Here is a 14,690-nt window from a genome sequence, read left to right as displayed (position 1 = left end):
GAAATGGCCAGTACAGCCAGGGTAGGAACGGTATTTTTTTTGTTTGTTTTTAAGGGATTTCTTTTTGTTTTTTTACAGCACAAGTGGCTCGTTTTTTCGACAGTAGGTTGACAGGAAAGGTGGTATGAGAGAAGGGGAGAGACAAGCAGCAAAGGACCACAGGTCTGATTCAAATCCAGGTCGGCCGAGTCGAGGACTAAGGTACATGGGTCGTGTGCACTAACCACTGCACCACCTGCACGCTAAAGGGGGGGACAAAGTTTTATAATTTTCAGGGTAAGTATAGGAATACTTCACCGTAGGAAGATTCAGAAGTGATGCTTCAAAGATGTTCTGGAGAATTTGCTAATAAAATTAGAAAATATATAAAACATATATATACAAAATAAAAGTAAATATTTTATATTTATACACAATTATATATATATATATATATAATATGTATTTAAAATACTTATATACTTTAGCATTCATGGTCAGTGCATTGTCTGAGTCGATCCGATCCGCTTTTGTCACTCGCTTAATCATATTGAACTACTTTAACACAATTGTTTTATGTCCTACCCTGCTAACATGAAACAACTGTATTAAAGAAACTAAATATGATTAAATAAATGCCAAAAATGTTTTTTTTTTAGTGTACCATCAGCTCATTTGTGCATGTGGAAGCAGATATTCATCCAGGTTGCCATACATTATGTAATTTATGACTTTTCTGACACAATATGATGCTTTTTAAATTTTCTCATTAAAATGATTAAACACGTTTTTTTTGGTTTGTTTTTTTTGTTCTTTCTTTCTTTAGATTATGCACTATACACCATATGGTTAACACAAAAGGAAAATATAAAACTCAAAAAGACTAGATTTATGTTTAAATCAAAAGCCAAAAAAGCTAGCTCCCGGAAGTAGTCCGTACAGGTCAGTAATTTTAAAGTAATTTTCCTGGTACTGAAAGCTTTCCTGTGAATGTTCACTGTTCTTTGCTGGAGCTTGAAAGCCTTAGATTGTCTTCAACACCTAAACCTGACTGATAGAAAGGAGGTGATTTATTGATTTTTCAAATCTTTCAGTAATCAGGCTTGTGATATTCAGCTAGGCTTTCGAAAAGGTATAATGAAAAACTATCATCACGGTTATTTCATAACATAAAGAGTTGGATCACTTTTTGACATTGAGTCAGGTTTGCTTGACAAATTAATATATTCAATCATCATTTGAACAACGGCATGTTGCATCTGCTTTGATTAGAGAGAAAAATATGTGGCGCCATTTATAAAGTTAAGAAGTCAAAAATTAGGAGCAATATTTATGGTTATTTAGTTTTAAGATAAAAATAAGTTATTTTTTCACTTTGTCATTCATTAACTTATAAAAATTGTACTTTGTTAAATAAATATTTAGTTTATGGATGAGATTATGGATGTTTAGTTTTCTTATTAAATATCTAGTTTGCAAATTAAATAATTAGTTTGTTAAATGCATATTTAGCTCCAAACTAAATATTTAGTTTGTTAGTATAGAGACTTCCAGGCTTTTACTTTGGTAGTTCACTTCCGCTTTTCGGGAAGGGAATTTGCATATTCGCTAAATATTTAGCTCGCAGCCTCGCACCAAGCTGGCGAAATATTCAACGGGCTTGGTGCTAGCTGAATATTTAATTTCTTAATAATAAGTACACAACTAAGTGTTTAGTTTGGAGCTAAATATTTATTTAAAAAACTAAATATTTCATTTGCAAACTAAATATTTAGTTTGGAGCTAAATATTTATTTAACAAACTATGTATTTAAATTTCCTACTAAATATTTTGCTCCAAACTAAACATTTATTTTACAAAGTAAATGAATGAATGACAGTGAAAAAAATGACTTTTTTTCTTTAAAAACATTCTAAATAGTCATAAATATTGCTTCTTATTTTTGACTGCTTAACGTTACAAACATCACCCCATAGAAAAAGTCAAAACAAGATATATTCTGTGAAAACTTTTAGATGTACTGACCATTTCTGATATCAGCAGCAAATAGACTTCATGTAATTTTTAACAGTTTGATTTTTTTATGCTAATTTACATCAGATATAGAACTCTTTACAGATAGGACATACTACACTGATGTATATTTAAACAAGAATAATCTAGAGTAGGTTTTACCCAATTACACCACTTTCAATAACAGCAGATCTGGTGTTGGCCCAATTATTGCTACTAGAGCTATCGTCACCATCCTTTGTGTGATTGATGGAGAGCAAAATGCAGATGCTCACTTTTTGTTCCATTAGCTGGGCATTTGAATCAAAACAAAAGTAATCAAGCAAACAGAAACCAAACAGAGCATTCAGTTATTATCTGCATCAGTCTGGCAACGATTCCACATAAGCAAATAATTCGTACATCTGTGTGGCGTGCAGGACGCTGTAGCACTCTAGGCCATTCATCCATCATTTTACTATGATCAATGTGCATCTGTTTGTAAAATCAGAAGGAGGAATATAAAAATATCAACTTTTATTGTGTTTCTACTTTGCTGTAATAAAAAAAAATGAGAGACACAAATACAAAATAAAAAACGTCACATGCCAAGCTGTGCCATTATTTGAGATAAAGCCACAGCTACCTCTTTCCCTGCACAGTGGGCTCACTTCAGCCTCCAGACAGGCTCATGGACAATAATCCTACAAAGTCCTTGCAGTCATCGGGTAATCTAGCAGACAGACATGCCGGCCGCAGTAACTATGAACCTTCTCTGAGGGGCCAGATGGGAGTGTTGACATGCATCCCTCACAAATATCAAACATCATGGAGTACGACTTTCAGACCATTTTATATATTGACTTTCTGTGGTATCTTTTTGCCAAAATGTAGTCATGGAAATCAACATAAGATCAGCACTGTTTTTTTTTTTTGTAATATCAATTCTATTTTCCAGGTAACACCCCTTTGGAATGAGTAACTAGTGTTCCTTCATGCATGTAGATGAGCAGAAGTCAAATACAATTATCATTGCTCCTAATTTCACTGCATTGCCAAAGCATCACTTACTAGTTTGTCCTTGTTATTCTTAATGCACAACATGCATGAGTCACATTTAATCAGTACCCTTAATCCTGCTTCCAAGCCTGTGACTCGTCTCAGTTTACAAGCTGTGTACATCAAGTACAAGAATTTTACCTTGAGGTAAGCATCGATAGTTCCAGAGGACAAGTCCCTGTTGCAAGGAGCAAGACGTTCCTAGAAATGCACCACAGAAGGGAAGGCCCGTATGTTGATATCAAAAACAAGACCACAATAATGAGAAACCCGCAGCTCCCTGAAGCTGTTCTTAGGGTGTTTATAATGACAACCACAGGTTGTCAGTGTTCAAAGAAGTGTAGCATTCTTAAGAAATGTTATAATGAACTGAGGTGCTAAGATTGTGACTCATATATAAGTAACAGCCTAAAATGTCTAACCCTTAAGAAACCAGTGACCAAAAATGTGTAGCTTTTTTTAACACAAATAAGATCTGTCAAACCTGATTAAATTCTAAGGTATGACTTAAGTGAAATAAATACCAACCTATATGTTAAAACTGAATTTTGTTTTCCATATTATAAAAAATATATAATTAAAAAGACAAACAAGGAATGTGATTTAGTAGAGTTTAATAGGAACTAGCATAGGAAAGTATAGGATATGACAAATGGTATGACAAAAATAACTTTCATTTTTACAGAAAAACTGGAACTATTTCAAAGAGTAATCCATAAGCACATTCCCACCAAATACATGTTTCTTCATTTGATGTATGCATAAAAATCTTTGTTTCTCTGAAAGATATAAAATGTTTCAGTTTGCAGAGCACAATCAGCTGTGGCTAACCCTAATCTTTGTTTGAATTTGGTTAACGGAAGCGGTAGTTGGAGTAGGATGGCGTGTTCGCAGCATCTGTTGAGGCTACAGGAAGAAGTAGGAGGCCAGTAGATGTGTCTTTCTTACACCGGTCCATTGCCTGCTTGTATGTTATCTTCTCCTTGGTGATGGGGTCTTCCAGCTCTTTGGAGTGCAAAGCCTCGTCTTTTAACTCATCTGCCATTGTGCTGTCGATCAGATCTGCTGCAAGCGCCTCTTCGATGGTTAGGCGGCCTGCCTTATTGGGATCTACCAACCCACCGGTGAGATACTGCGCTTCCATGTACCTCTTTGCATTCTCATTGGTCATGTAGCCTTTACGTGCTGCCTGTCCAACTGCCAAACGTTTCTTGGTTACAGGGTCCTCAATTCCAGTGAAGGCCTTCTGGGCATTCAGTAGCTTATGCATTTGGTTTGAGTCAATTAGGCTATGCTCGACGGCCTTGTGAACAGAGAGTTTGTCCCTTTTGGCTAGATCAACAATCCCGCCAGAGGCTGATTGAGCCTCCAGAAGCTTCAAAGCAGTTTCTTGATCTATTAGTTTCCGAGTGAGAGCACTTCTCACAGACATGCGGCTTTCAGTGGTGGTGTCAAATATGCCGGAGATTGGGAAATGGTCATCTCCTGCGGGAGTATTAAGGTTGTTCAAACTGCCGTTGCTGTGCTGACTGCTCAGGCTTGGGAATGATGACCTCAAAGGTGAAGGCATGGACTTCAGGGGTGAAGATGGGAAGGTCTTGCCTGGGGATTTTGGTGTTAATGGTGGAACATACGGTTGTGGTTTTTCTCCTGTGACAAGGAGAGCAAACTCAGAAATAGGCATTTTCCCTTCCTTGTAGCGGCTCACGTCGTACTCAGTCAGACGGCCTGCCTTCAAGGCATCCTTGACAGAATATTGCTTCCCACTTTTTCGATCTTGAAGAACTGTGGTATCTCCGTCTGGGCCACTTGAGGTGATTTCCTCCCAGTCGCACTCCAGCTTAGACAGCTGTAGGTAGTGGTTGCGATCGATTACACCTTGTACATAGGCATCATAGGGAGACAGGTCTTTGCCAGTCTGTGGATCAAGGATGGTGATCCTCGTTGAGAGGTTTGTCTCCCTGGTGTGAGTTTCCGAATGATCCTCTGACTTAATTCCATTCCGCAGCTCATCAATGAGAGTATCTCTCATGTGTATTTTATCTTTCTCATTTAGAATTGCTTTCTCAAGTCGCTGGACCTCAGAAGATGTTTTAAGACTTCTCTGGCGTGCCATCTGGTTCCTCTCGCTCATCAACCTGGACTGCTGTTGGAAGGCAATGAATGTTGACTGTTTTTCAGAATCCAGGGCTTTAAGCTGTCTGAGGAGATCTTCCTTCTCCCTTTGCAGAGCATCCCGACTTGAGAGGAGAGCGCTCTCCTCCTGAGAAGTCATGGATCTTGATGTCTGCAAATGGTTCATTTGGTTGTTAATGCTCTGGAGGTTGTCTTCTTGATTTCGCCTTAGATTCCTCTCTTGCGCAACAGCATCTCTGAGACGGTCCCTCTCAGCTTCAACTGCTGGGTCTTTCTCTACTCTAACAACTTCTCTATAAACAACCTTTTCAATAGACTTCTCCTTCTGTAGGATCTCCAACTTCACTCTAAGGTTGCGGATTTCTCTCTCAAGCCGGCTGATGTTGTTGCTCTCCTTCTCCATCTCAAAACGAATATCATCAGTGAGTTTCTCCAGCTTGGGATCCTTCTCAACTTTCAGGACCTCCTCAATGATGATCTTCTCTTCAATGGGTGGTGGAGCATTCTCCAGTTCAAGAATGCGAGTCTTAATTTGCCTGAGCTCAGACTCAGTTTGGATCTTCTTCTGTCGCTCATCCATCTTAGCCAAGTCTCTCTCTTTTTCTTCAACCAGTGCTCTCAGCTGTCTGACCTCTAATTCAAGTTTTCTGCGTGTTTTCACTTCATCGTCCAAGGTCCTGTTCAACTTATCATGTTCCTGGATCTGCTTGGGGTCTTTCTGAAGGCGGAAAACCTCCTGGGTGATAATCTTTTCCTCTGGCCTCTGCCTTTCAAGGGATATATATTGATTCTGCAGCTCAAAGAGACATTCCTCCATACTCCGGCGTTGATGTATCTCGTCTCGTACGTCCCTTCGAAGCCTGTCAGCCTCTTTCTCTAGGAGAGGGTCGTTCTCATACTTGATGACCTCCTTTGACACAAGCTTTGTCTCCACTTTGGATTTTTCAGCTTTCAGTTCATCTCTTTCCTTACGTAGGTGACTCAGCAGCTCCAAGGTGGTGTCATAGTTGACTTGTAGGCGGGAAACTTGGTTGTTGAGTCTCTGCAATTCCCTTACAACCTCTGGGCTCTTCTCTTCTTTGATCACCTCCTTTGTCACATCCTTGTATTCCACTTTGGGTTTCTGGGTCCGTAAGCTAGTTAGGGTTGTTGTCACTGAGTCAATCTCATCCTCAAGATCTGAACGGTTCCGACTCAAATCCTGCAGCTCCTTCCTCAGACGCACCAGTTCTATCTCAGTGTCAGGATCGACTCTGTAGATCTCATTGACTATCTCTTTGACCTCCACTCTGGGTTTAAGCAGCTCCAGTTCACCAAAACGAAGCTGAAGAGTAGTGAGTTCCTTCATCAGGATAACATTTTCATCCTTCTCCTCTTCTAAAGCCATTCTTATTTTCCTTGCTTCATCTATCAGCTCTGGATCTTGCTGCACTTGTTTCACAACTTTGGTGACAATTTTGGGTTCAATGGATGGGATGACCCTCTCCAGTTCATTAATCTGGGACCTGGTGCTAAAAATTATATCATTGAGAGACTTGGAGCGTAGTTCTTCCTCTGCAATGTCACCCTGGAATGTTAGAACAGCTTTAAGCTTCTCTGGGTCTTTTTCCAATCTCACCACTTCTTTCTCCACAACCTTCTTCCTGATTTTTGGTTTCTGCTGAGCCAGAACATTGATCTCAGTTTTTACGTGCACAGCTTCAGTATCTTTTGTTTTAAGCTCCATCCGGATCCTCTCCATCTCATCTCTGATCTCAGCCATCTCTTTATCAAGCTTGGGGTCTCTCTCATATTCGGTGACCACTCTGGTCACCAGCTTAGGTTCTACTTTGGTCAGTTGTAGTTCTACGTTGATGATCTTCTCATTGATAAGTTCTATATCAGAACGGATTCTCGATCTTTTGAAATCTTCATCTTGAATTCGATTTTTCAGTGACTGGATCTCCGCTTCCACTTTTGGGTCACGGTAATACTGCACTACCTCCTTCTCCTCCAACCTCTCCACTCCTCTCCTGTGCTTCAGAGACAGAAATCTCTTCCGGTAGCTTTCCAAGTTATTCTCAGCATGTATACGCCTGTTGATTTCTTCATCTAATTCCTTTTTCAGACTATCAGTTTCCACCAGATTTTTCTGCTGGCTCTGAAGCTGCAGCTGCTGACTGGCTGCCACCTGGACCACTTTATCTTCATTCTGCAGACGAACCAAAGGGGAAAAGAAACAAAGCATGAAAACGAAAAGCACACCTTTGCTTTAAAAAGGAGGTTAATTGAACTTGCTTGATCTTCTACCTTTGTCATCATGTTCTTTGCTGTCCCCAGTTGACTGAGTCGTTGGTTGTTTTCAGCTGAGATCTTAGAGTAACGGTTCAGCAGGTCTTTCTCCTACACCAGAAGCAAACAAGAAGCATTAGTTTCAAAACCAAAAATAATTAGGGGTGATATTAAGTTGTCTTGTTCTTATTTAATAATTGCCTGAAAACCCACCGTTCTTTGCACGTCTTGAGCCAGAGTTGAAGTTAGACGTTTCTTTGGAGTTGATGCCTTATAGGTGTCATCTTCGCCATTTTCGTCGTCCTCCTCGTCATCATCATCATCATTGAGAGTGTCACGATAAGTTTTTGACTTGAGCTCATACAGCTATAAAAAGGAATCAGAAAGCAGGATTTAGAACATGGTAGTGCATCTCTGCCTCTCCCCACAAAACTGTACACAGGATGATAACAACCCTACCACACTTATGCATATGCCTCTGGAGTTTTAATGGCTTACTACTACAACATTGCTTAATAATATGATGCACACCTGCATCATTTCATATTTTACCACATATTTTTTAGACCTGGCAAGTGATATTGATCTTGTGCAGACTGCTCCCATTGAGTAGGGCTATTTAGCAGAACTTTCTGAGCCGATTGGTTGAAGCAACTTATAGTGTAAAAAGTGAAAATGTCTAAAGCAGCAGGTGCAGCGAGACACCAACACAACTTACAACTCTAACACTCTTGCAGCTCCTCTATCAAAGAGGAAATTTTGGATTCTGAAAAGACAGATGCAATACAAGCAGCTACACATATCCTATCGTGCTGTAATGTTTATTTCATTTGGGTTGTGGACATGTAATTTTTTGGCTTCGTCAGAGCTACAGTAGTAGCCATTCAAAAATGCCCCACTTTCCTTAATGGCTCCTTGGCTGGTCCCCTACAATTCCTTTTTAGACAACAATCTTTGTAATAAATTCAAACAATTCCTTTTTAAACCTCAATATTTGTACTGAAATATTCTTTCTGTCAGGATTTGTGGATTTTATGATCTAAAGAGAATTGCATCTTCTGGTCAGACTCTGTAATTCAGTGAAAGGGTGGGGTCAGAATAAAAAAAATATGCACACCCAGGAGAAGGAGGGCGTCTCTCCTGTGGCTGGAAAATGGAGGGGATTCTGCTGGGAGCTGCAGGGAAGCGGGCTGGTGTTTGACTGGGAAGGGCCATTTTGAATGGCTGCTACTGTATCTATCTTAGACCCAGAGGTGAGTAGTAAGTAGTTACATTTACTTGAGTACCTTTTTGCCAAAAATACTTTCAAAATTTGTTTTCTATACAATCATTTCTAGTTTCACTTGAGTAATATCCTTAGAAAATATTATTACTGTTACTTATGTTACATGTTTAGCTACTCTATTCACTGTGAGTAACTTCAGTAAATAACAAATAAGCTTATTTTAAATAAAATTGCTCCACATAAAGAAAAATAGTTAACAATTGTGTTAAAATAAGCGTTTGTTTGTACACAAGCTTACTTTATACCAGGCAAACCTACCGTAAGGATTCAATGAAAACCTGGAGGTTCTAGCATGTATACATCATCTACTGTGAGGATTGGTTTGTTATTCAGATACAAGCTGAACTGGGAAAGTGTTTCTTCTGCCTAGATTTGTTAATTTTCAATTACATTTATTAGTTTTAATTATTTTATTTACTCTTTAAAGTACCAGAAATTGCAAATAATTGTTGTCGAGGTATTTCTTAATACATGACTTAGAAGTAAGAAATACTACGAAAAGTTACTCAGTGCTTGTCTTTTTTGACATATTTTTTTTAACTCTTGCTAGAGTAATTTATCAGATGGCTACTTAAAAGTAAAATTATGATAAAGTAGTGCTACTCTGACTTGGGTATGATTTTGGGCGCCGCACAGTGGCAGCCCACTGCTCCTCAAGAGGATGGGTTAAATACAGAGGTAAATTTCTCCAATGTAAGATCAATAACGTTCAATTATTATTATTATTTTGAGGTACTCTGCCCACCTCTGATCCTGCTTTAAACATTAGTACTACAACCTGATTGACCGACCCATTTCAGGTTAGTCTCAGCCAGCTGAAGTAAGAGCAGGATAAGATGGATTCTCATATGTTTGCGAACATACAATGATGACGAGAATTCAGCATGCAGGTGAGGTAAAAATATAACTTATACATACAGCACAATCACATCACCCTTATGCAATTTAAACAGGTACTACCCTGATGCTACAGGAATGATCTGTTAACAATATTACTCAAATTGCACTTCAAAGGTTTCCAACTAAGCATGTCCATTGCTTCAAGTGGCCCCAACTGACAGCAGCTTGACCTACTTTTCTCCTTGATTTGGCTCACGGTTTTGGTTGCAAAACTACCTGAATTCTCAGAGTTGGACAATTTTCGGGAAACTGACATGAATTTTAGAGGAAAACAAGGAATTTAAAGGGTATTTAAAACATGAAGGTTGCCCCATAGTGGGAATTCTAAATATATTTTAGAATATTTGTTACTAAAACAAGTATATGTAAGTATAATTCAGTTAATCCAAACCTCAAACAATCACATGGAAATATCACAGTTTCCTGCTGTAGGGTGCATTGAGGCTACATGCTGTTTACATTCCTGCATCGCATACACAGTGGAGTTCCTGAAACCTGCACTGTTATGGGTTCATTTTGGAAACCAGGAGCTACACATTTAAGGCCAACAGTTAATTAAAGCAAGTTTTGGTTATGGAAAAATATTATGGGTAAACTATAATAGTAGCATGCAGGAGCAGAGCTACAGAATGGCCGGCGATGGACAATGATTTTGTTGCTCCAGTGCACTTCAGTTCTCTTCTTAACCAGATCACTGATATCCTAATGTGAAATGTCCTAATATGATACTTTATTTGTAAGTATATTAATCATAAACTAACATAAAAAACAGTATTTATTCACATCAGTATACTAACATCAAAAATGGCAAATAAAGGTAATGCCCTTTGTAGAATTTGTTCTTGTTTATTATGGCGGAGAAAGGAAAGTTATGTGTATCTTATATAGGAATGTTCAATGTAATTAAAGATTTAAACAAAAATAAATGCTCAGTTAAAATAAAGTGGATAATAAACAGAACTTATTATCCATTTAAATGTAATAGCTTCATGAAAATCTGTTCTCAGTGATTTGTTAGGAAAATCCTGATGTTGCGCTTGTTATTTTTGCGTCATTGGGTTCAGTGTGTCAGTGTCAGTTTGTTATATATTCTGAAGAAACCATATTTTCATAAATATAATTATCAATCTTTTCATGAAATATGGGAAAAGTTAAATGGTGATGACACACAAAAGCAAAGTCCTCCAGATTAGGTAGAACTCTGGATTCTACAGCCTCCATCACTCACATTTAAAACACTCTGCAGATCTTTGGACAGACCCTTGAGTCGTTCTAAATCCTCCGACTTCTTCTCGATGTCATCCACCACTCTCTAAAAAACAGAAACATGGTTAAACATTGATGATTATTGAAGCTGTAGATTACAGATTTGAGTTTATGTCAAAACAACAGAGGTAGGAATGGAAGCACTATTTACCTTTTGGGAATTCTCCTTGGCCATTACCTCCCTGACGCCATCAGTGGGTTTGATGGTGTTATCAGGCAAGTTGAGCAAGAAAAAGTCCAGGGACTGACCAACCGTGTTAAACTCTTGATTTTTGTTGGATGCTTGTTTAAGGAGAGCCAACCTGGTACAATGTAAGAAAATACCGTTTAAATGAAAAAAAGCTGCTTATATGGAGATGAAATCTTTAGTGAAGAACGTTTTCTTTTCCCCTCCTCACCTTTCCTCGAGCTGATTGTTGACGTTTGTGTACCGGTTCTTCAGGACTTTCACCTGACTCTCCTGGCGGCGGATGTCGGGGCAGTACTCGTTGAAGCCCTGCTGCAGGGGGCTGCAGGCTTGCTGCGTCAGGTCCAGATCTTTGCCTAACTTGGTCAGTTCTTCTTTTTTTGTGAGAACCTCCTTCTGCAGATTCTGCTCCACAGAAACACAAATGAGAAAAAAGAAAAACTGTAAGAATGGAATATCCTGGATCTTCCTGAGTTTTTCTGTTTGACTAAATGTGATACCTGCAGCTTCTTGGTGCGACTCTGAAGGACATCAGGCTGATCCGGAATGACGCCGTCTTTAGTTAGATGCTGCTCAAACCAGGAAACTGTGACATCAGTCTTTTCCAGCTGTTTCTCCAGGAACATTGAGGCGGTGGCTCTGGTGATTAGGGGGCAAGTCAGAGAAAAGTTAAGCAAGAGGAGCATTTTACTAACACCTCTGTATCTTTGGTTTTGAATAAAAACATTTGTACTTCTTGTTGTAGAGATCAATAAGCGTATTGAGGTCGTGGATCTTGTTGTCGGCGGCGCTGAGTTTCAGCGGCAGCATGGCGGCCTTTGGACCCACAGGTTTCTTGGCCAGAATCGGATCCGCCTCTCTTTGGACGGCAGCTTTTTCAGACTCCAGCTTTCTGAGATTCAGGGCAGATTTCTGCAGGAAAAGGACAAACATTTGATTCAGTCATACAGCTCTACCTTTTTCCCACAATTAAATGTTTCAGATCGTGTAACAGATCGGAGAATCAAAGATTACCTCAGTAAATATAAAACTTTTGTTAGGAAGAGAAAAAAAGCTCTAATAAACAACCTGCAGAAATTTGGCCCATTCCTTTGTGTTTCTGTTATCATGTTGCGATTAAAATACCAGATTTGATTCCAGACTTCGATAAAAACCCGTCAAGTAGGTTTTTATAACAGAAAACCTGGTTCCATTATTCAATTGTGAAGCAGCAAAGTAACTTCAGACCATCCCACCATATTAGTTTTCTTTCTGGTATGCTTTGTTAGTTTCATGCCAGATATAAAAGGTCAGTTTTTGTCTTGTCATTCCGCAAAATAGTTTACAAAATCTCAAGGATAAATACATTTTATCAGCAGGGACTTTCATGTTGGAGCTCTCAAGTAAATGTTTGCTTTATTTCTTGGGTTGAATAAGGTTAGCTGAGGTAAGTGAGGCCTTTGAGGATTTAGCAGTTTGTTCTGGGTTTATCTCTGCCCTCTTGGAATAGTTTTTATAGGCCTGACAACTCATGGGAAGTTCCCCCAATTCCATAAGGTCTCTATTGGTGGATAATAGCTTTTAATGTGGTTCCTTTGATTCCCAAACATTAGAAACAACTTTATCTCTCAGCTGCCTTTGGTTTTCCCTTAACATGTTTTAAAAATAATTGAGCCAACATCATGTTATCTGGGGTTTTCTTATCAAATGTTTCCTTGAACTTGAATGGTTTGGTGGTAATAAAGCTGGGTGGTTAGCCTACAGAAATATAACTGATAATGAGGTGAATAACAGCTAATTCATAATCTAACAAGAAGGTCAACTTTCATATTCTCCCAACTTAGTTTGTATTTTCTCTCCTCAGTAATAAATAGAATAATTTTAAACTTCCCTTTTGTATTTCTCAGTTCTTCATTGTACCACCTTATTTATTTATTTATTTATTTATTTATTTTATTTATTTCAGCCAGCCCAGCCAAAGCTAAGTCAATAATGACATATACTATAAGATATATTATAAATCATTTAGGTAGAATCGTGTGACTTAAATACAAGTCAAGCATTTCATTGCTAATAAGACGAAATGTAAAACCTTAATTTGTGAATATTCCTGAAGAAGTAGAGCTTATCTAATCGTACTTCTTCCCCATAATGATCATTACCTTTTCTGTTTGCCTTCAGGTAATTGCTGCTAATAAAAACNTCCAGTGGGTTGTTTTTAATTTTCTGCTTTAGATTCTAATTTGTAGAAACATAGTCCTATTGCTTCCACTTTGTATAAAGTCCTATGAAGGTAAGTTATTATTTAAAGTTGCAATAAGAAAACGTAAATGGGAATTTTAACCAATATTAGTGAATCGTTTCAAAAGCAACTTTACCAGCCGATGAAATGTTGGATTTTAAGGAATAGTGGAGGATGTACATTTTCCCAGTGGATCATCAAAATAAGTGGTCCTTCTAATTGTCAATCATTGCGGTGATAATGTTTACATAACGCCACTTAGACAACTTTTGTTGTCATTTTGTACACAAACACTGGAAAAAATCAAGGTAAGTATTTTTTTCCTAAAATAAGTGCATTGGTTGTTGGATTGAGGAGGTAAAAGAGACATTTTGCCAATGGTACAAGATAATTTACACTTAAAATAAGTAAACACAATTGCATTGTCTTATTTCAAGTGCATATTATCTAATTCTCTTATTTTAAGAGTAAAAATACACATTCAATCGGCAAACTATCTCATTTACCTACTAAAGCTTAGGGTAAATATAATTAATTTAAGAAATTTTTACTTATTTATAAGATCGTTTTTCCAGTGTAGAGTGTATACAAAACAAAATGTCATTTTTTAAAGCTTTCATTACATTTCCATTTCTTAAAGTGCAGCAGTGATCAAAAGTAAACAGTGTGGGAGAAAAAAAACATGGTGCAAAAAAAAAACATTGATATAGAAGTTCAGAGCATTAATATATATGGTGTAAATATGCAGTATTTTCGGTTTGGTGTTATCAGTGTGATGCAGAGTCTGTGACAGCAGTGGGGAAGAAGCTGTTTTGGAATATGCTGGACATGCATTGAACGCTGCAAAGCAGGGAGAACTGTCCATGGTGGGGGTATGAGGGGTCACTTTAAATCATACAAAGTTTATGCATAGTCTTTCCCTCCATTTGCTATCACTGTTATTTTTGCTTGATTTATTAATGGATGTTTCTTTTTTTATTGAGACCTGGGAAACATCTTTCATCATTGTCATATCTGTTGCGTAAGTGGAGGAAGAAAAACCAACATCAGCAGAAAAAATAAATAAATCAATCCCTAAAATTTAACAGCACATATGAGGATTGGGTTAGACTATTCAAAATAATTAGTATTGGTATTGACCGTAAAAAATATATAAAATGTAAATATTTAACTTGAACAGATAACTCTATACTTTTTAACCACCACTGTTCCCAACAACATCAATAACTTGTTACATTCATGCTTTTTTTTGCAGTTTCTGTGTTGGTCACTTATATAATATTGCTGCTGTCATTTTTTTTTTTTTTTGCACATCTCTGGTGTTGCTGCTATTTTTCACTTATCCATTACTGTTACTGATTTTTTTAATACTCCATATACAGAGAATTATATT

At 37.8% G+C, this 14,690-nt stretch overlaps 1 protein-coding gene across 1 annotated transcript in view; it reads right to left on the bottom strand.

Moving 5' to 3' along the window:
* Positions 1 to 3,634: 3,634 nt before the first annotated feature.
* The window catches only part of LOC107104617 (envoplakin-like), a 23,139-nt gene continuing 12,083 nt past the window's right edge, over positions 3,635 to 14,690 (bottom strand). Inside the window, exons 15-22 of the mRNA XM_015404655.1 lie at positions 11,810 to 11,988; positions 11,577 to 11,715; positions 11,288 to 11,481; positions 11,041 to 11,191; positions 10,852 to 10,935; positions 7,652 to 7,804; positions 7,457 to 7,549; positions 3,635 to 7,358 (exon numbers count right to left, since the gene is read on the bottom strand). Of these exons, the coding sequence (XP_015260141.1) occupies positions 3,885 to 7,358; positions 7,457 to 7,549; positions 7,652 to 7,804; positions 10,852 to 10,935; positions 11,041 to 11,191; positions 11,288 to 11,481; positions 11,577 to 11,715; positions 11,810 to 11,988 (4,467 nt within the window). The 3' untranslated portion in view covers positions 3,635 to 3,884. The remainder of the gene's footprint in view (positions 7,359 to 7,456; positions 7,550 to 7,651; positions 7,805 to 10,851; positions 10,936 to 11,040; positions 11,192 to 11,287; positions 11,482 to 11,576; positions 11,716 to 11,809; positions 11,989 to 14,690) is intronic.

Source organism: Cyprinodon variegatus, unplaced genomic scaffold (genome assembly GCF_000732505.1).
Source record: "Cyprinodon variegatus isolate N-32 unplaced genomic scaffold, C_variegatus-1.0 Scaffold1819, whole genome shotgun sequence".
In the NCBI taxonomy this organism is placed as follows: Eukaryota; Metazoa; Chordata; class Actinopteri; order Cyprinodontiformes; family Cyprinodontidae; genus Cyprinodon; species Cyprinodon variegatus.
This window is presented reverse-complemented; position numbering and strand designations above follow the sequence as displayed.